We start from the raw sequence: 21670 nt of genomic DNA on the forward strand, positions 1-21670 counted from the left end.
TGCACTTATGAATGTGTATTTAGATATATGTATATCTTTCCATATTTCACTTATATTATTTCTAATTAAAATAATTACTGAATATAATACATCTAAATGTAGGCAAAATACTTTTGTTTATTCTTACTAAATCGTACATTTTTATGTAATTGTTTTCTAATATTGTTTATATAATATTTTAAAATATGCTATATTATTTTACAATGAAAATTTAACAATTTACGATAATAATAAATGTAGTCTTTGTTAGGTATATTTATATGAAATATTCTTTTAAGCTATTTTTTATTTTACATATTGTTTAATACGTAAGTGTATTATTATTATTTTTTTAAATTATTGGATATGTTGTGATATTTGAATTTTAATTCAATTAATTATTCTTTTTTTTATGTAATGTCTTGGTCGAAATGAAAAAGTGTCATGTGCGGGATTTGAACCCAGCCGAAGGTCGTGGGTTCGAATCCCGCTCGTGACACTTATCTTTTTCATTTCGACCAAGACTTTACATTAAAAAAAAAGAATAATTAATTGAAACAAGTAATTTGGTTAATTGCATTCACTAAACATAATGGATTTGTATTTGATTTTTTGGATGGTGGGATAGACGGAAAGAAATGATCCCGGTGTCGATGTGGATGTGCTATTAACCAAAATGATCCGCCCCCCAGGATTAGTTTTGGTACGCGTCACCGTGACGAGCCGTGAGCCGTGAGCGCTTTTTCGGCGATGAGTGAGCACGGTGACCGCCGGAGGGACGTACGCGCCCTGGCCGCCGCCCCGAGTAGCTGAAGTCGACCGAGCGTCTCGACATTCCCTTATTCTCTTCGTTCGTTCTCATCCGCGTCAGTTTTTCTCATTCCCGCCTTCGTCGTGGGGCTTAAATCGAACGGCGGAGGCGGCTCAGAGCAACGGGGCCAGCGCAGGGCGGAGGCGTTCGGTTCCGAATTCCGTTTTTGAATTTGGCGGTCGGGGAGGACGCCCTCCAATGAAGGGATGAGTTTTTCGAGTGAGGAGCTGCGGTTCATGTCCACCGAATGTGACATGGCGTCCGCAAAGAGAGTCTGTCAGTAAATAAAATTATATTTATGCTGTTTTCATGATAAATTGACGGGAGGGCTTGATTTAAAGCCGCTCACTTTTTTAAGAGACTCGCATTGATGGTAATGCATGCAAGGAAACCACAACGGATCGGCGATGGGTGAGTCCTTTGGGTTTTTGAACGGTATAAATTGTATTTTGGGGGTTTCGCTTTCAACAAACCTCTTATCGCCATATTCTCCTTTTTTTCTTTGTTTTCCACGGTTTTACAGACACTTTTTAATCTCTCTCTTCTTTATATTCTGTTCCAGGTATTTCGAGAAACACCAAGCCCATCCGTATCAGGTATTATTCAATACGGCCAAGTGTCGAAAGTACTTAATTGTAAATACTCGTCTCGAATGTTAGGAGGCCCTACCTACACGGGAAGTCGGCTTTGAACGCGATTCACTCGGATTTTATGACGATAATTATATTTTCCCATAGAACGACGTGATACCTGTTTATTCGCACACTAACCTAAATCTCGTATAAATAACTTCTCCGAGAAATACATATGTTTTTTAAAATTTTTTTTATTGCAAATAAATGACGTATTCTCTTGTATAGTTTGTTATTTGGGAAAATCTTCGTTATTGCCGTTTTGGACTTGACGCGATTATCGGGACGCACGTCTTTTCCGTCCTTTGGACGGTGTCGCACGGTAGAAAAGGACCTTTTCAGATTTTATTTCCCCCAATTTGTGATGCCTTGATCGATAATATGATTAAGAAAAACATGTTATTCATTTTTTTAATTATAATACTTGTTGTTATTAATTATCCATTGTTATTTTCCGTAAATTCGAGTATGTTTTAGTGATTGAAACGTTTTTGAAACCCCCTTGATTATAATGTTTATTGAGGAAACGATATCTTATTCTATAAGAAAATGGTTTTCACAATGAAGAAAGTCAATAGGTTTGGGAGGTGTAGAAGTAAACGTTTCTATTTCCAGAATTCCAAGTATAGTTCCAAGAACTATGACAGGGATAGGATGCGGGATAGGGACTCCCCCAACGGGAATTCTTACAGATCGGACAGTCCAGAATGCGACAGCCCGAGGGAAAGGAGTTCCTCTTATCACAGTAAATCGGTTTACATGTCCAAAAGCAGGGATAAGGAGAGGGAGAACAGAGACTATAAGAATAGGGAAAAGTATTCAGGTAATGTATCTCAAGACAGTCGATCCGGAATTTGAACCAAACGCCCAGTTCTAATCTAGAGCGTTGTTCGTTTTCAGAATGCGTACGGTCTCCGAAAGACAAAAGGCTGCGGGAATCCAGAGAAGCAGAGCACCGAACTAACCACGATAGGAATAGTACGGAAGTAAGTAGCCTACGAGTTTTTTTAACGGAAAGGGAAATGTTTAGACTGAAAAATTATGTCATTTTGTTCTCATTCGGCAATGAAAATCTTGTTTCCTGACCCAATCAGACTTAAAGTGTGGTTCTTGGTTTTTGTTTAAACTTAGATCGACCACTTTTTTACTTAAGAATATTCTGCATGGTATGGTCTGGAAGAAAAAACGTTCAATTCATATCAGCCTAGGTTTTGACCAATTTTAAGGTCATGATCAGGACATAATCTTAAATATGTCTATAAATTTACATAATTAAATTTATAATGGTTATTTAGAGATTGTGAGATGTGGTCTGGTGTGATGTAAGTTTAGAAACCATTTTCTTTATCACGCAAATGTTTCAATCTTTATTGAGATCATTTTCAGGGTTCAAAGAGAGTTTTCTGTTTAGATGAACACAGCTACACAGAAAACACACTGAGCCTTGAAGATATTCTCAATAAAGATCAAAACATTTGTGCGATAAAGAAAATGCGTTTCTAAACCTATATCACATCAGACCGCACCTCACAATCTCTAAATAATCATTGATTAACGGTCACTAAATACCAGACATTAAATTTTTAATAGACAGTTTCAAATTTCTTTGAAAATAGACTCAGTCCCAACAGTGCTGAGGACTGCAACACTATGATCCTTTGGTTTTTGATGTCTGATGTCGTTCCGTGAGGATTTATGTTTCATGGAGTCTGACCATTTTACAATAAAACCTTATGAATCAAAGCCCTTACCACAAACACTGGTATCTGATTTAAATTTTACTGTTCTTGATTGTATTTTCGTGTACAACAGTAGAATTTGTAATGGTAGAGTTCAGCACGTGCTAGGACAGGTAGAAAATAAACAAGATAACACCCAATAGAAACCTTTTAATCTTTAGCCCCAATGTAAAGTACTTAGGCAACAACAAAATGTGTTTATTTTAAAAAAAAGTGCTCTAGGATTTATTAAATTAAAAGTTATGCTGTGTTCAATTGTTAGTTTGTTGTCTTTGACTTAGGGGATTTTATTTGTTTCATATAAAACAATTTATCTAAAAATTAACTTCAGTATTTGAAATCTCCTGTTTTAAATTTGTTTACCAAGTGATTAGTTGTCATAATTTAAATTTTGTTTGAAAAAATTTGCATTAAAACTTTTTAGTATTTACATGCGTGTGTGAATATGTTTGGTTTTTTTTTTCAAATTCACTCTGAAGTAATTGGCTTACCATGTTATTGGTCTTGCCTAGGCTAGTTTCTTCATTTCTTACTGTGATGTGATGAGTAAGTCTTCAAGTAGTTTTAACTCTGCTTCGTTTGGTTGAGATGGGTTGTCAGAATTTTTGATGATTTTTTACACAATTTTAATACAGGCGTATTATCCTTCGTGTAAAAAATAAAACTAGTTCTTTTGATTCCCGAACTGATACAATATTTGTTTTAAATTAGCATATTTCTCTTAATAGAACAGAACGTCTTGCTTTTATCAGTGTTTCAAATTTGTTACAAGTTGATTCATTTTGTTTTACCAGTGAATAAAACAATCGAATCACTTGTTGATATGATGTCAAGATAAGGGTGGGGGATGCTCATAAATTTGAAATTGCAGATGTAGTGATTTTTTTGTGCTATCAGCATCATTAAGTTTGTTCCAGTACGAGCTTTTCCTCTCACTCCTGAATCATCATCATTTTGACTTTGATTAGAGATGTTGGAACAAGAATAATAAACGGCTTTTTTACCATTACACTTCTTAACTTTCGATTGACATATGTTTTTGATTTCTCAAATGCCCGACGACAAAATTCCTTGGGTTCTTATACCCATCGATCTGCTGCCAGCAAAGAAAGTAACAAGGGTATGCTTTTATTCTTTTTTAATTTTTTTCCCTTTAAAGAAATACACTTTATGAAGTTAATTTAACAGTTTGCTGTTTTTGTGTTTTCCAGATTATTTGTTTTTCAAGCTAGTTTAAAACAACATTTGTCCCCTTTAAACCTCTTCATATTTGTGTTTTATTATACTGTACATATTTATAAATAATATTTTTGCCTTAAATTATGTGAGATAATTTGTCCTAATTATTATTGGTCTCTGTTCCTCATATTACTAATAAAAATAAATAATATAATTCCATAAGTACATAATACACATTGTTCAAAAAAATAAATAAATAAAAATAATATTTTCAGTAATATTAACACTTTAATATTTTTTATGATTAACTCAGATATTTATTCGAAGATTTCGTTATAGTGAAAATAAAAATGCCTCTCAGGGAAAAAAATTTGTTTTTGCATATGAACATAAAGCGCTATAAAATAAACATAACAATTTTGTATTACCTCCTCTTTTTTTTGCATACTCCCATTTTCTGGGTATGCTCATAATCATGTTTTTAATCAAGTATCCAGGAATTTCATCTCAAATCTTCATTAATAACTTTTAGCTAAGCTAAGGTGATAGGAGGGGTTTTTAGTCTTTTTACCAGACACCTTAGCTCATCCAAAAAGTGCTCAATGTGGTTGAAATCAGGGCTATCGATTGGCCATGTTAGAATGATACGAATATAGACATTATGAAAGCACTATGTAGACTGGCGGCGGCATGTGGTTTTGCATTATCTTTCACAAGAATTGCTCGCCAATTACAGGAATAAATGGCACTACATATTCCTATTCATGTGAATTAAGTGATGTGTAACTCCTTTGCCTCCAAAGAAATTCTACTGCACTTCATAACTGTACCATCTCTGAATAGCATTTTTCCAGCAATATTGCATTTGCTGTTGTTTAGCTCCTTGATAAACTCAAATATGTCAATCTTGTGAATGGAAAGAAACAAGGTTTCATCTGAAAACATTCCTCCTTTCAGTTTCTATCCAATATCGGTGTTCCCTTGCAATTTCTAAGAGGTCCTGACATAGACTCTGGTTAGTGCTGTACCTGTTTATGGCCTGGGATGTAGAAGTAATAACTGCAAGTCTTAGTTTTGGCGCTAATGGCCACATTTCACACAATTGGATTTAAAAAGTATTTGAGAATACTTTAGAAACAGTGGAAAAGTGGTTTTCAGTGTGCAATCTGATAAATTGGTCATCAGCTGATCTCCGAGAGACCTTTCAGTCTCTGTATTGCTCATTTGCTTAATGGATTGTCATTTCAGGCAAACCAAAAGCTCGCAGACTTCTTTTATCAATGCAATGGCGGCCCTGGCTACTTGCACTTTGATAATTTTAATAACCGTTTTGTTTTGTGCCCAGGTTGATGATATACATGTAACAAAATGGAGATTTTAAATTGAAATTAAGCATTTTCCCATAACAGTCGGTGACAAAAACAAATACCTTCTGTCTAATTGTAATTATAAATAAATTTTTAAAGTAACAGAACACACAATATGGCCAAAACATTATTCCATTTTTTTTCTACCAGTGTATTTATCTTTAAATCAGGCACTACTAATCAATTTTGAAACTTATTCAAGTTAAATTATTTTCTCTTCTTTTATTTAAGTTCATCTGTACTCATATCATTTTGCATAAGGGACCATTTTTTTTTATCGTATCCTTTTGGGGTGAACTTTTTGTTTTGAAATACTCGTTTTTAGATATTTTATTATGGACTGTGGATTAGGTAATGGATCTGTAGTTCGATCCTCTCTAATTAATCTGGCATTTTTTCTTCGTCTTGTGACACCTGCTTACCACTGATGATGGAGAAATGCCAAATTGTGTCTGATATTAACCAATGAAAATTGAAAGACCCCAGGATGGTTGGAAACAATCAAACTACACGCACTCATTCGTCTAGATAGTCTACCTTTAACGTGAATTATTTCAAAAATATGTTGAGAACTTATTAAATAAAATTAAGTTATTTATGAACAAAACAAGAATCAACCTGCCTGACAATTTTAATCTAAAAGTAATTAATAAAAAACAGAGTTAATGAAAAATATTATTTTGGATTTATAACTGCACTTCATTGTTACTGATAGAGATTTTTAGATCAATAAAATAATGTTTCAGAAAAATGATCTTCATACGATGAAGATAAATCAGAATTCTTCTCGAGACAGTTCACAACGGAAGTTGAACTCATCTTGCCAGGTTAGTGATTATTTATTTTAACTTGTAAACTGGAAAAACACCTCAACTGTATAATTAATTTTTTTAAACTGAATAGACTGTTTTGGACGACAGAAAATTATTCATATTTTACCTGGAGTGGTGAATTATGTATTGGAAATTATTTACTCTTGTCATTTAAGTTGTTATTTCATTTTGCTCCCTGCAATGAGAGAACATATTTTAAAAAAGTACAACATAATACAAGTTTATTAGGATATTAATTGTGTCATGTTAATATTCTACAATTGTCTTATTTTGACATATGACCTATGATTAAATATAAAATTAGAAGTAAAATATTTGTATCCAAAGAGAAGACTAGACAGATGAGATGAGGCAGGATTCCCTGAAATTTATTTCTAAAAAAAAGTAAAGGGTTCTTGTTTATTCCTGTAGTAACTTGTAAATGAAAACAATTTTGCATGAGGTTTTTCTGTGTGGTCTGTGGGGTGACAAACCCGCAATTTGGGTGTTCTGATCATTTTGGTCTGCCTCTTGCAGGGTTGGTCTGCATTTTGGCAATTTCTACACAGCAACATGGCGAAATACTGAAATTGCAAGGATAAGCCAAAATGATTGTTATGATGACCAAATAACATTCTCTTTTGGTAGTCTCCTTTATACAAATTTCCAATGAATCTTTGAGATTAGTCAGGAAAACATTGGTACATCAGAAATTGCCAGGCTTCTCCCAGGTACCAGAATTTGTTTCTGGCGATCTTTGCAGGTACCAAGTTGGCAAGTTGATTTGATGGAAATATCTCCAAAATATATTGCTTATTGTACTGTATGATATATATGTAAGCAGTGGATGGCTATATTTGTAAATGGTTAGGATATTAAGCCAGAAAAAGGACAATAGATTTTCTTCACTTTTTTATTCTTTGTACAAAACGTTTTGGAGTGTTCTGCTCCTTTTTTCGAAGTACGCAAAGTATGACAAAAGTTGTTCCAGACACTTTGAAAATGGAGCAAAACGCTCTGAAACGAGTGTCTGGAACAAGTTTTGTCACATCTTGTCCTAGACCCCCAGACACTGAAAAAGTAGCAAAATGTTCCAAAACGTACTTTGCAAAAAAAAACAAGGTGACTTTTTTTTTTCTTCTTTTGGCTGAATAATCCCACTCTACACCATTGATAATATCCCTGAAATATGTCTCATTTTCGACATTTGAGAGTTAACAAGTTGTGTGCATTTGTCAGAGTAGATCGAGATCTATATTTTAACAGGTTTGCTTTTTGCCTCAATATTTTATTTTTTGGCTTATTTAACTAAGCAATTTGATTGTATTTAAATAATTTATTCATTATAAATCCATCTGGTCTGATAAAATGTGAAGATATGCTATTTTTAGCTAGGTTATCTTTTATTTATTGAAACAATTGCCAAAATTGAGCCATTCTTTCAGTATACTTGTTTATTTGAACCTGCAAGTCTATTTAAAATGGTTGCAGTTCATAGATTTTTTTAAATATAGCTATGCTTAAATATTAATTTTTAATGTTATGCTATTTTAACCACAGGACAAACGAGAAGAGAGAGAAAGAGTAGTGAGGGTTGGTGATTGGTCCGAACACCTCAGCTCTTCCGGAAAGAAATATTATTACAATTGCAAAACTGAAGTTTCCCAATGGGAAAAGCCGAGAGAATGGTCAGATCCTAGGCCTCAGCCTAGGCACAATTACCCTCCTCAAACCAATAGAACAGGTAATTTAAAAATTAAAAACCTATATCATAGATAAAAATAAATGTTAGATAAATTATTCAAACACATCATGAAACACAAGTTGAATTATTCATGTGACTCATCAGATAAACTTGGGTCCGGAATTATCATACACTCAAGACTTTTGAGTGAATGCTGCTCTATCTTATAGAGCAAAGTTAATCAGTTTTCATTTCAAACTTCTTATCTTATAATTTCATTTTTCTTTTACAGTTACAACAGTATTGGATAAACATTCCAACAACAGTCGTTCGAGTGTGAACACAAATCCGGTGAAATCAACAAGTAGTGTCATACCGAGCAATAGGACTGACAAACCGACAACGGCCAGTAACGCTTATTGGCCACAGCCAGCCCATCATGACTCGAGCCTTGTTGACACAAGAAAGCAAGATTTAACAAATAACAGTGGTACGTAGCAACATACCTTACATGAAATAATAATCTTAACAGTCTCCAGTAGGGTCAATACTAAGTAGATTTGGTAATAGATAGTTTGGAAATAATTTTTTCTACCATTCTATCATCTATCGGCTATCGTAGTTCATAGTGCAGTAGCAGTATATATTAATTGTGTTATCAAATTCTGGTAACTTAATTGTTATAACAATCAGCCACTAATTAAAAAAAAAAAAAATTGTATATAAATAGTATTACGTAAAGTATTCCTTGCTTTATTTTTAAGTTTTCATAGTTAAAATGTAATTCAGTATTTAAAAAAAAAATAGAAATGTAGAATTTGTAATTTGATTTGGCCATGTAAAAATCCATCATTAATATCCATTAATGGATACATTTTTATAATGTTATGTAGCATTGTATCTGTAAAAAAAAAAGAAGGAAAAAGTGGCTTTTAGTAGTTAACATTAGTTCTTCAACTTAGCCCATTCAAGCCTGTATTGATTGTTTTCAACTTGTTCCAAAAATTGGAAACTATCTGAAACACGAGCTTGAAAATGAAGACATATTTTTCTTATACAAATTTCAGGAGTCGATGGCCAGGCAACAGATATGGAGATCTGTTCTGGGGACAGTACTCCAACATCTGAGTGTAGTGGGGGAGGTGCTGGTGGGGTGGTTGTAATAGGTGGAGTGGAAACTGCAAATGCACCAGGTCCACCTACGCACAATACGCCTATTCACGTTGACACCAGTTCCATACCACAGGATCCAGGACCTCCCACACCTACACACTCAGAGACACAAGACTGCACCGATGCAAGAAAACGTAAGTAATTTAAAATTACATTTTAGTTTGTTTTTAGTGTGTCTATAATATAAAACTTACATTTATATTCTTTGCCTGGTTCATTTTAAAAGTGTTTTTAATTGCGTTTTTAACCAGAGGAAAAAATTATTCTAATGTATAACCTTGGTTTATAATAATTTTACTAGTAAATCTATCAAATAAATTTTGTCATGGACATTTTATTGCCAGATAACATTGAAGCTCTACAGTGAAAAGAAGTGTTTGTTTGTTTGGGGTTTGTAAAGCGAGAACTCGAGCTATTTGCTCTGGTCAATTTGAAAATATTGTATGTACATTGTTTCTAAAAGTATATGTTAGTATTCATTTTCAGTCTGAGGGAATTAAAAAATAAATAAAAATTCATATTAAGAAATTAAAAAAAAAAGAATTTATAATTGATTTCAAAAGCTCTTTAAATTTTCCAAAACCCTAATCTTTTTGGACTGACTTTCCGATGCTAAATCGTGTTCTGCCTATAGCTTCGTCCATTACATGGCCTTGGGTTGCTCTTACTCCATTTATGATGCACCATTTCCGTTCAAAATATGTCAGTATGTTCCTCAGATATTTTACTTTATAATGGAAGTAAGTATGTAAATGTAAGAAGAGGAAAAATAGTTGTATTTAATTGAATATTTATTTGACTCAGAGTTTTTATTTATATATTTTCAAGTGTAATAACAAAAAAACAAAATGAATACTGATTAGTGATTTATTTAAGCTTAACTGTGCACACAAATGTACATATATTCACACTAGTACAGTGTTGCAAAAAAAATATATAAGGACAATAAAAATATATATTTTGAAAATTGCTGTATGTATAAATGATGTAAATTCTAAAACTGGTGTAACTTTTCAGATGGGGGGAGGGGTGAAAAATCAGAAAGACAATTAGGGTAGTATGGAAAGAATAGAGGGTTGGTGGGATGGCAGGGGTGAAAGGTATAAGACATAGATATTGTGTCGAAATGGTTTTAAAGAAAAAGGAATGTGCTGCAATTTTTGAAAAGTTTAAGAGAGAGGCCAGATTCTCAGTCAGAAGAAGGATAAAAAAAGTGGACGAAAAAACTCTTCACTAGTCACAAAAGGTTATTCATTGCAACGATGTTTATATTATAACTTTAAATTATAGATTTATATCTTTTTTCCTAAGTTGTTGTTCTTGTAATCTGTGATCAGGTAAAGGAAAAAAGGAAACAACCTTATTTTTTTAATATAACATGTATATATTTCGGGACACCCAATCTATCAATGATCTTTCCAGGCTTGTGAAAGTTGTTGCTAGTGAAGAGACTTGGGAGTCCTGAAATATATGTGTTATTCAAAAAATTGGTTGTTTCGTTCCAATTTTTTGTTTTTAATCTAGGGCAGACTTTCAGTCATAATTAGTAGTTAAACATCTAAGTTCAATTTAATTTATTAGGTGGGAAGATGTTCTTCAATTGCTTTACTCATGAAAGAACCTAGGAACTGTAGAAAATTGGATTTCCTGTCAAGATTATCTTAAAACAAATTGTAGTCATAATTTTTTTTTTTTTAAACCTTCAGAAATCTTATTATTTTATACATTGAATGGTAACTTTCTGTTTTATGGATAAAATCTCACATTTTTGTTGTTTGTTTTTCCATTGTCAAAAGTTGATCCAAATTTTTGTTTGATTAATACACAATTTTGTTTGTTCTAAGAATTTCATGGGGGGGACTGCGGTAGCCGAGTTGTCAGTGTGGTATACTCTTGGCTCTAGACTCAACGGTTCGGTTCCCACTGTCGCCCTTGGCCCTTTTTCATGCAACCCCCCTCCCCCAAAAAAAGCATAGCATATTTTAGCTAATAAGTTCATAAGGCCATTAAAAAAATAAAAAAATGATTATTTATTTGATTTGCTGAACTTTTGGTTGTATTGCCATCTGGTACAATTAGATCAAAACAAAATGTTTAGCGCAATTTTTCATTGGTTTTCACAATTGGTCATTCGTGCTGGTTTTCTCTAACAAAATTTTGCCACCTTTAATGGTTGATCTGTGCTATTTTTCAGTTGTTTACTTATGATGTGAAGGGCCGAAAGAGTTGTGCCATCTTTTGTTTTCTGTAAACTTTATTGTACTTTTTTGTCGTTACTGTGGTCAGTATTGAGCAGCTAATGATGTGAATTATTAATTGTAGGTTCATACTACATTTTCTTGTATTGGATCAGTGTATTCAGTCAATGAGTCATTTTATATATGGAACTTGATGTGTTTTACTCTTGGATTTTACTTAACTTAATTTTCATACTTCCGTGGTGTGTGTTTTTCCTGAAGTCCACAGATTAATATTTATAAAACAGTGGGTTTAGTGTCATTAGTTTCCGTTGGAAGTTTTTCTTCAATATTTTTCTGTCTCTCCAACTTGTTAACAGATTAGTTTTGTATACTTATTTTCCTATGAATGCAAACTTGATTCAGCAAGAGTTGGTAAGTAGTAACTGGAATTTTACGATGTGCTTCAGGTCTTGTTGATCTGATGTTTTGCATGTTTCATTAAAATTGTCTTTTACAAAACAGAATTCTTTTACGATAATTTGCTTGACAATTAAACTTTTTTTTTCTAATTTGAATCATCCTCATATTTTTTATCTATCAACTCAAAATGCATAGTTAAAGTAATTCCTGTCATACAGGAGGGCTTATACAACTACCCGTTGGGTGTCATGGACAAAGGGTCAAACCACTTTACAATATATTTTTCAGACTATAATCCATAAATCAACCTCTGGCTGGGATTTGAACCCAGAACTGCTAGCAAGGCAGGACGCCTTACTGCTTAGCTAATGTCCTCAACCGTTCAACTTTTTTTTTTTAAATCTAGAAAATGCTCATATTTTTTTAAATCTATCAAATCATAGATTTGATACTATATTGCACTATATACTACTAGGTACTACATTGCAATAATTATGTTTTTCACTTTCAAGCAGTACACTTTTATACATAATTTAAAATTAAACGGGAAAACAATATAATTACATGTGTAGAGATTAGTGACCGTTAATCGATAGTTATTCAGATATCGTGAGATGCAGTCGGGTGTGATGTAGGTTTCAGAAAAACATTTTCTTTATTGTGCCAACGTTTCGATCTTTTATTGAGATCATCTTCAGGGCTCAAAGTGTTTGTCTTCTGTGTAATTGTGCCATCCTTGCGTGTCGTGTTGAGAGTGCCCACATTTTGAGCCCTGAAGATGATCTCAATAAAAGATCGAAACGTTGGCACGATAAAGAAAATGTTTTTCTGAAACCTACATCACACCCGACCGCATCTCACGATATCTGAATAAATATAATTACAATTGTAATAATTTTGGTTTGGAGGGTAAAGTGCTGTATATTTCTTAATAATTATCATCATGAAGGTGTGTAACTTTTTCAATCTTCTTAATATTTTTATACAGTAGCTATTGTTTTAAAAAATATTTTAAAGCCAAACAAACAAAAATTTCATTAGGTGGGTCTCATACTTCAAAATAAATGATTAAAACAAAAGATAAAAATAAACCCAGGTTTTACACATAAGTATTAGTATAAATGATACTTAGATCTTCAATTTTGTTTTTATTTTTTTAGCTGCTAAATCTTTCAAATTATCCATTTGTTTTGCCCTAAAATATGTAAAATGGCCGACCAATAGTTTACCAGTTTTAATGAAAATTTGATTTATAATTTTTCGCATTGCAGTTGTTAGCCCACCTAGCAGCTTAAGTTCACTACAGAGTTTGGCTGCGGGATCGACATTAGCCGCTATAAGGCCTCAAGCTCCAAACTTGACACCTTCGTTAGCAAACCACTACAGGGACGACCTTGTTAATCACGTAAGAGGTTGGCCGGCCGATGTCCTGGAAAAACAGGTATGGTTGTTGCATTTTAAATGCTAATTTTCGTTCGAACTGCATTGTCGCTTTATTTCAGGCACAAAAAATGGGGGAGGAGGCTCACGGGCTCGGTAGTTTGTGCACAAAGGTGTCCGCAGAGTTGAAAAGTGCACGGTCTACTGTAAGACTTCGAGAGATTCAAGCAACACTTCAAGAGCAAAGGTACTTCTTAACAAGCATTTTTTTGAAATTGCTACTATTCAATTGGATTTGTAATTTTTTAATTTATGTTTACAGAGTACTGTTTTTACGTCAGCAGATTAAAAACCTTGAAGAGTTGAAATCTCAAAATTCTTTTATGGCAGATGAAGCCTAAAATGCTTTCATTTTTGCCTGTGTAACATAACTGTATATTTGTTCTTTTATCTATATAACAGACAGCAAATAAATTTTAAAAAAAGTTAGTGATGGGGTACTGAAAACATGCAGGTCTTAAAAGTGATCTGGGCCTTGAAAAGCCTTGGAATCTCCATTTTTTCTTTTTAAGACCAACTGTTTCTCAGTTGTGTAAATATAGTGCTGCAGGAACAACAATGACGGAGAAATCTGTACAGATGCTATATTTTGTTATCTAAAGCTTTGGAAAAAGTGGCAAATTGACTTGAATTTTGAATGAAAAAAAAAAAAAATTAAATAAATGAAATAAGAGTAAACATTCAGCTGTTGGACACTCAAGAGTGCGACAGTAGTTTTATGGAATATAATGTAATTGAATTAGCTATTTATCCTACACTAGGGTTATGATTCCTGTGGGTTATTGTACATAGTGACACATAAGAAACCCGACGTATACTGTTACTAAATTTGTCACGTATTGAATCTAAGGAAATGTTTATATTTAAATACACAACGTTTTATTTAATTTGTCGATAGAGTGCATTTAAATTTATGTATTAATTTGTAATTAGTTTGTAAGTTGACAAGAGAGAGTTTTTCTTTCTGTTAAACAGTTTAATCACAAAATACTAAACTATTTTCTTCTATGGTTTCAACCAGCTGAGTATTCCTCTCGTCAGGCGGGTGCCTGGTGCTTCTAAATTATCTGTGTATATTTATCCAATTGTTGATTATAAGTGTGGTGTATAATTTAACTGTGTGAATCATATTGATAAAAACTGAATGGGGGGCGTATGATTGAAACACTTTCGAGGGGAAGAATGACAAAAGATAACAATAGCAATTTAAAAACCAACAAAATTTAGCTAATAAAGTTGTAAATGTCCAGTTTGTTCAGGGACCGTTTCTTCTAAATTGACTATTTTTGGGGGGAAAACTTAGTCTCAATTCATTCTCAATTTTAAATTTTCAACTTAATAGTATAAAAATTAAATTGTGACAATTTTTTTTCTTCATTTCAATGTCAAACATGTTCAAGAAACCTAAAATAAAGTACATAGTAAATTAAGTAGGTAAGTTATTTTTTCTTTTTTGATTTGGAACCTATGGCGGTGTCTGAAGTGGCAGCTTAGATTTATCAGCTAAGGATTTTTAAAATAAAAATTTCCAACAAAAAAAAATTAATTAAAAAATGAAGTTATCTTAATATATTAATTCCCACAGAAATTACTTTTTGTATTGTCTATATTGAATTTGTTACAAAATATTTGCCAAAGTTCAAATGTAGGTAAATAGAGAAAATAAAAATTTGATATATTGAAAAGGTAATTTTTATTTTATTTTTAAAAACCTAAAGATTTTGTTTTATGACAAATAGTTATGGCCGTTATAAAAAGTAAAAGGTAGTTATATAGGTAAGTTTTCAAACTACAAAATTAATTTTATTTTTATTATAAAATAATAAGTTCAGGACAGTCAGGCTATTTGTTCTTGGATCGAGCTCATCCCTACCCCTCTACACAGATATTGACACTGATATCGCACTCATCCCTACTTCTAAGCAGGTACCGTGACTATGATATGCTGATGAACATGATTCAAGTTCATAAAAGCAGTGTGCTGATCTTACATTATTTGTTATTTATCGCTAGAGAGTGGGAAATTTACAAAACCTAATGCCATTGGTTACCAGTTTAAGGAACGCAATGTTTCTTTAAACTTCAGTTTAAAAGTGAAGACTTGAGCACTTGAAGTACCTGAATGGGCTAAGAGGATGAAATAATTTCAACAGCTGAACAGAGAACAATGAAAAATACAAAAATTCTTCAAACCAACAATTTGGTAAAAAATTTTATTTGGATTTTTTTGTTAATTTTAACAAATAATAAAGTAACCAAAAGATTCATTTCCTTTAAAAAATCAATGATCTTTCATACATTACAATATTGATATTATCTCTACCTGTACAGATTATTCTAGCCTAGAAATTGGGCAGATTTACTGAATTACTGATTTATTTATTATAAAATAATCTTCGACTTGTGTTTCTTTACGAGAAATAAGAAAGTTAAAAATTTTACAAAATCACTAGTTTAGCTTTAGAAAATAATAACCGAACCCATCTTGGTTCAAGACGGTGAAGTAAGTTTGCTTATTATGAAATATATTTTCAATCAAGCACTTCACAAGTATAATTTTATCTATCATTATGATTAATGCAAGAAACATGTAGAAAATCTTTGTTTTTTAAATCAAAAGAATTTTTTAAATCAGATGGGAGAGAAAATATAAAGAAAATACTTGAACAAAAAAAAAGTATATATTGTATACAATATTTCTAACGGATTACATCAGTATCCACAACTTGAGGAGCTAAGCAAATACACAATTCTTGCTTATATATTGAATGAATTCGATGCAGTCAACACTTTCAATATGTGATTTACAAAAAACAGTTTTTAAATATTCATAAAGAACACAAACTAGAGACAATCGCTGATGAAATTTGAAATTATGTCCTAAACTTAACTAGACTAGAAAAAATATTTTGACTTTGGGTTGCTGCCTATCGCTGGGCTTGGGCTTGGACAATACCTGAAAAAGAGACCCGACCCTCTGTGGAGTTTGCCAGTTTTTGATAAATGACTAAAACAACTTCTCCAGTTTTTGTAGATTGGCATGTGTGGGGGCATACCAGCAGCCAGCCTGTAATAAATTTTACAGTAGTCAATTAAATATAACACTATGACAATTAATAATAATTTATGTATAAATTACCCGCAATTGTTGACTTGCATGCAGGATGAAATTACAGTTAAGGGATATGTCATCGTTGTCGTAATGTACTAAAAAAAAAGTGTTATAAAACAAGAATTTTTTGAATAGAGGTGTTATTGTCGTTACCTGCAAGGTAGGAATGGTGAATACTTTTAATTCTCGGTCCTGAATTACATAATTGTTGACACCGAATATTAGAAAGCTTGACACAATAAGGGTCGCCAATTCACCAAGCCATCTAGGCATTAAGCCACTGAAGAAACCTCCAATGCCTTGTTCTTTGTAAATTTCCATTATTGAAGCAAAAATACCACTGTTAAAAGTTTAAAAATAATAATTCTATTGACAAAATTGATAAGTGATTAAATAAAACAACTTACCTGTATTGCTGTTCACCTCCGACGAATTCGGCCATCATTCTTGCTGATATGACTGAAAAGGGATGGCTCACTACAATGCTTATGCTTCGACCGACAATGTCCAACATAAGAGTCCTTTTGAATACTGTTATCCTATAACAAAACGCGAACAAATAAGTGATATTAACTCTTTAAAAAAAATGTACCATAAAGTTTTACTTTTCCTCATCAGAAAGTTCATCATCTGTTGGATTAAAGTCAAAGTCGGGTCCTAACTCTTGTTTCAGTTGATTCACAACCATAGGAGCTGAAAACATTCCTACGACTTGGCCAGCCAATTTTGGTGCAAACCCTCTGTAGCAACCGGTAAAGCCATCAATCCCTTTGATATATTTAACTGCAATAAAAAAGAAGAATAAAAAATTAAAAGAAGGATAGAAATAGTAATATAGTCAGGAAAATTCAAGCCTAGATGAATATAGGTAATGTAAAGCTAGAACTCATTGTTCGATTAACAAATTAATTTCTGATCAACTTAGTCTGTATGAAGATGGTGTTGTAAAATGCTGAAACATGTATGATAGGCCATATGATTGGAAATGGCCAAATTAAAAAAAAAAAATACAAAGTCAAAATTATAATGATTACTGATTTAAGCTCAAATCGATAGGATAGCCATGGGTATAGAGCATTGCCTTTGTAGCGCTGTATCTAAGGTGCCAGCTCCAAGACAGAGTTGCGGTTCAATTTACGATTTATTGTTATTATTTTTTATATATATACATATATGAATATGCACCAGCAGTCATATCAACCCTTGGGGTACCAGTGTTTTTTAAAATAGAAAAAAGCCCACTTGTAAATATGTCGGTTTCTAATGCAGGGCTACTGGATTGCCTTACAGTGATGAGCCTAAACTGTTGTGGCCACCGACATTCCATATTATTATTATTATTATTATTATTATTATTATTATTATTATTATAAGCTCAAATCTGTACATGCATTTATATAAATACACACAGGAGCAGAGTTGAGCCTATCACTCTTGCAGTCCACCTTCCATCCTTTGTAATTTACAATGAATTACCACAGGCCTTGAGAATCACCCACACTCCAAATGTTGGCAGTCCGGGGTCAGACCTCGATTTTATTTGCCCAGTTTGCTGAGGTTGAGCTGTCAACTAGGTCATTTCAACATCTTGTTCATTCCAATTTCCAAGTTCCTAAATCCATTCCCACTCTCACTCATTATTAAATACATTCTTTCCTATTTACAATATTTACATACCATTCTTTCAGTTAGGGTGAAGGATACTCAATATTACACCAATGACCCTCTCACACATTCATGCTAATAAGTACATTTACCCAATACACACTAGGAGACAAAACATCTGTATATACACAATAAAAAACCCTGTTTCCTCCAAGAATCAGAACAGGGGACCCAAATACTTGCTGCTCAAGGACAATTCTCAAATCTACATGCTCTCTATGTGGAGTTAAGGAATTGCACTTTTCAATTGAACACATCAAGCCACCTTTCTACATGCTGGACACAGGCCAGTTTTGGCCCAAAAGCATCCGTGTGTGTTAACCTCACACGGCCTATTCTTAATCGAGTGAGGATGACCCCTCTTCTACGAGACAAATCCTCTGAAGGCATGTGAGAGCATCTCTGCTGATCTGACCCACTTTCTTTACATGTTTTTTTAAATGCATTTTCTAGCATCAAGAGGGCCAGATCGCAGGGTCAAGTTTGGAAGTTGGGGTTGAAACATCTCAGCCTTAGCTGCCTGGTCCATTTATACATTAAAAAAAACTTATTCACCCCCAAGGCTTTGCAGATTAGTACAAATATGTAGAGACCCAATAGTTGGAACTAATTGGGAACAATCCTTGTTTGGAAAAGCAAAAATTCAGATTTTTGGACAAATGTGGAAAGATAGGAGGTTTTCGAAAAGCTGGGCTGAAGAGGCAATTTGGACATTTCCGAATATTTTGGTTTATTCTCGCCATTTTGCTTCTTCCTATCTTCATTTTTTGATAATAATTTTGGTCCAAACACATCAACGAAGATGGCAAAAAGTAGAAACGTGTCTGACAGAAAAAAACAAATGGCAGGCTTAAATTTACGTAAAGGGACAAATCTGCTGATTCATTATATTAATTTACATATTGATGATAAATGTAAGTACTATGAAATTTATATAAAAATAGCTACAATGGTCAGAGATGACATCACCTTTCAGCTCATTGTAATCTTGTATAATTATTATGAATAAGCATGGACAGACTGTGGTGACCACAATGGTTGAGATATCGGACTCATATTTGCCACACTAGCTGTTCTCAGTTAAATACTGGCATAACCCATGGAGTTTTAATTGATAATTCGAAGGAAAAAATTGTTAAGTAGTTTGAACCCTTGTCCAAGACTCCAACATTAAGCCCTCCTGTATGATCGAATTGGTTTTAATTACTAGTATACTGGACCATGGTATGGCCTTCATTACAAAAAAGCAAATTAATTTAATAATCCATATTTTCTTAATGGTTCCATAATAATCCATATTAATCCTGCTTGTGACACTAATTTTTCATCTCAGAGAAAAACCTTAGATAAAAGAATAATTTATTGGAATAAATTAATAATGTTACAGTCCTCGGCAATGTTGGGACTGAGTTGGTCTTCAATGAAATTTGAAATCTTTTGTGAAAAAATTATGTCAATTTTTAGACATATTTAAGATTGTTGTTCCCTGATGATAATCTTAAAATGGGTCGGAAAGCTTGGCAATAACAGACAAATTTGGTTTTTCATCAAGACCATACCATGAACTGGATTATTTGTTAATAATGCATATTTTACATAAGTCCGGAGGGTGGCAGAAAGGCAAACAAGGCAGCTTGTATAGTTATGCAATGAAGGCTGATATGTTTCAAAAAATTAACACCAAACACATAAAAAAAGATGTTTTTACCGTATTGGAATACATTTGGTAGCATGTATTTCGGCTTTCCAAAAAATGTTGTCGTTGGATAGGCAGGCAAAGGTTCATGGCCGATCTAAAAACAAAAATGAATAAATAAAATAAAATAATAATAATGACAAGAATGAATGTAGATTGTATTTGTTGTAGTGAAGTGGAACTATGGATGACTTGGCTGGTATATTCATTGAACAGTAATGTTGAAAATGGTATAAATTGACTTTTCTCTTCCAAAAAAGGATTCCAATGACTATGGTAAACTTGTAAATCTACTGTAATTCTCAAACTTTGGAGTTAAGGTTTTTTTACATAGCAAGAATCGAACATAAAAACTTTTTTGCGATTTTACCCAGTTGAGTTTTGACAATTGTCTTTCATAAAACAGATAAAAAAAATATCGAAATTTTTTCAAACGATTTAGCTCCGAGAAGCTGATTTTTTTTTTTCGACAGTAGTCTAGGAAAGGTTGATGGTGACTCCTCTGAGATGTTCTTTACCTGAATGAGGAATTTAGCATACTCCAGAGGATGAGACAGGGTGCTTGTACATATCCTGAAGCCTATCGTGTGGAGGAGAGGAGTCGGCTGGTTGTGTCCTTCTATTGCCATTTTTATTATACAATTTGACCAGGGTTTTATGTATTTTTTTTTCGACTTAGGAGCAACTTAAGCAATTTAAATGCACATTATCTAAAAGGGACGAACTAAAATAAAACTAGAATCTTGCGGTCATACGGGATGTAAGGGTCCTAAGGCGGCAGGTTACTAAAACTAAAACTTTGTACCGCTTGTATAATCGATTACTTTGAAAAGCTCAGATGGATTCACAGAAATGTTCGGCTTGATCAGTTTTAAAGAACGAAAATGGAAATTGCATAATTCAGCTTTTATACAACATTTTCTTTCGCATGTACAAACTTTCAATTTTTTATTTACTAGCTCTTACGATAGTTTATTTACCTATTTGATCATTATGGTCTGCTTTCTAGTCAATTACAGCTAGTAACTGCTGTACCAGTTGTACCTTGTAGATCCCAGTTAATTCCGACCATATCTGGTTTACAGAAGGCTCCGAAACCGAAAGGAGCTGTCATTTATGGAAATAAACCAAGGAATTCATATAAGCTTTGGACAATATGCCACCGTCTTTTAAGATGAAACTGTGGCTATTGAACACTGTGCCAGGGAGATAAAAAGGCTGGGGATTGTCTTCAAAAGGATAGCCATATACTCGGACAGCCAGGCGGCACTGAAGGCAATTGCCGCTTTGACGGTAAAGTCCAGAGTCGCTTGGGACTGCATTAGAGCTCTGTCAGACATTGGGGAAAATAACAAAATTACCCTTGTCTGGGTACAAGGGCATAAAGAGGGGCAACAAAAAGGCTGATAGATTAGCCAAGGAAAGTTCGATGAGGACATGGCCCTGAACCCTTTTGTGGCTTACCCAACTGCAAAAAACGAAGATCCATTAAATGGAAATTCCTCTTTTAAATAGGGATTGATTCTGCAGGACAGAGGCATGCATAATGTCTAAATCTAGGATGTGCTACAACTACACTAACTGCAGACTCGGGAGGCATATGTATAGACTCGGAGTGGCAGAAACAAGCATGTGCAGATATTGCCAAGAAGAAGAAGAAACCCAGAACATGTTCTGGTGTCGTCAAGGCCTGTAGGTGAGATTCCTAATCCTGGGAGAGGAAAAGCCAAAGCCTGAAGGATACACATGGCAGAGAAGCTTTGGGGTCTGGTAAAAAGCCT

General features: G+C 33.4%; 2 protein-coding genes across 6 annotated transcripts; one reads left to right on the forward strand and one right to left on the reverse strand.

Annotated features, from left to right (window-relative positions):
* The first annotated feature begins 766 nt into the window (after positions 1 to 766).
* On the forward strand, positions 767 to 14594 carry LOC106663548 (WW domain-containing adapter protein with coiled-coil homolog). 4 transcript variants are annotated; one of them, XM_014388446.2, is made up of 11 exons: positions 775 to 1201; positions 1353 to 1386; positions 2038 to 2245; positions 2323 to 2408; positions 6454 to 6534; positions 8080 to 8263; positions 8496 to 8693; positions 9271 to 9510; positions 13248 to 13417; positions 13479 to 13603; positions 13679 to 14594. In XM_014388446.2, the coding sequence occupies exons 1-11, from the start codon at positions 1161 to 1163 to the stop codon at positions 13755 to 13757; spliced, it is 1446 nt and encodes a 481-aa protein (XP_014243932.1). In that variant the 5' UTR covers positions 775 to 1160; the 3' UTR covers positions 13758 to 14594. The 4 variants fall into 4 exon arrangements, with proteins under 4 accessions (XP_014243933.1, XP_014243932.1, XP_024082335.1 ...); XM_014388447.2 differs by lacking the exon at positions 9271 to 9510 and having other exon boundaries at positions 767 to 1201; XM_014388448.2 differs by lacking the exons at positions 775 to 1201; positions 1353 to 1386; positions 2038 to 2245; positions 2323 to 2408 and adding exons at positions 3596 to 3707; positions 4079 to 4281.
* A 1481-nt stretch (positions 14595 to 16075) lies between these two features.
* Positions 16076 to 20888, reverse strand: LOC106665465 (mitochondrial carrier homolog 2-like). 2 transcript variants are annotated; one of them, XM_014391893.2, is made up of 7 exons: positions 20870 to 20888; positions 19902 to 19986; positions 17134 to 17311; positions 16936 to 17067; positions 16682 to 16868; positions 16556 to 16623; positions 16076 to 16483 (listed from the first exon to the last, which is right to left on the reverse strand). In XM_014391893.2, the coding sequence occupies exons 2-7, from the start codon at positions 19924 to 19926 to the stop codon at positions 16312 to 16314; spliced, it is 762 nt and encodes a 253-aa protein (XP_014247379.1). In that variant the 5' UTR covers positions 19927 to 19986; positions 20870 to 20888; the 3' UTR covers positions 16076 to 16311. The 2 variants fall into 2 exon arrangements, with proteins under 2 accessions (XP_014247379.1, XP_014247368.1); XM_014391882.1 differs by lacking the exon at positions 20870 to 20888 and adding an exon at positions 20408 to 20732.
* Between the last annotated feature and the right edge of the window lie 782 nt (positions 20889 to 21670).

The sequence above is a fragment of the Cimex lectularius genome, unplaced genomic scaffold (genome assembly GCF_000648675.2).
Source record: "Cimex lectularius strain Harlan isolate CLEC.00 unplaced genomic scaffold, Clec_2.1 scaffold150, whole genome shotgun sequence".
Classification (NCBI taxonomy): Eukaryota; Metazoa; Arthropoda; class Insecta; order Hemiptera; family Cimicidae; genus Cimex; species Cimex lectularius.

Bases quoted from the DNA above. Each gene is read 5' to 3' on its own strand.
- LOC106663548 (XM_014388446.2), top strand. From the start codon at position 1,161: ATGGTAATGCATGCAAGGAAACCACAACGGATCGGCGATGG. The intron at 2,409-6,453 runs GTAAGTAGCCTA...ATAATGTTTCAG, and splicing joins ACGATAGGAATAGTACGGAA to AAAAATGATCTTCATACGAT. The intron at 6,535-8,079 runs GTTAGTGATTAT...TTTTAACCACAG, and splicing joins AGTTGAACTCATCTTGCCAG to GACAAACGAGAAGAGAGAGA.
- LOC106665465 (XM_014391882.1), bottom strand. From the start codon at position 20,518: ATGGCAATAGAAGGACACAACCAGCCGACTCCTCTCCTCCACACGATA. The intron at 16,869-16,935 runs GTAAGTTGTTTT...AACTTTTAACAG, and splicing joins GGAGGTGAACAGCAATACAG to TGGTATTTTTGCTTCAATAA. The intron at 16,624-16,681 runs GTAACGACAATA...CTTTTTTTTTAG, and splicing joins TCACCATTCCTACCTTGCAG to TACATTACGACAACGATGAC.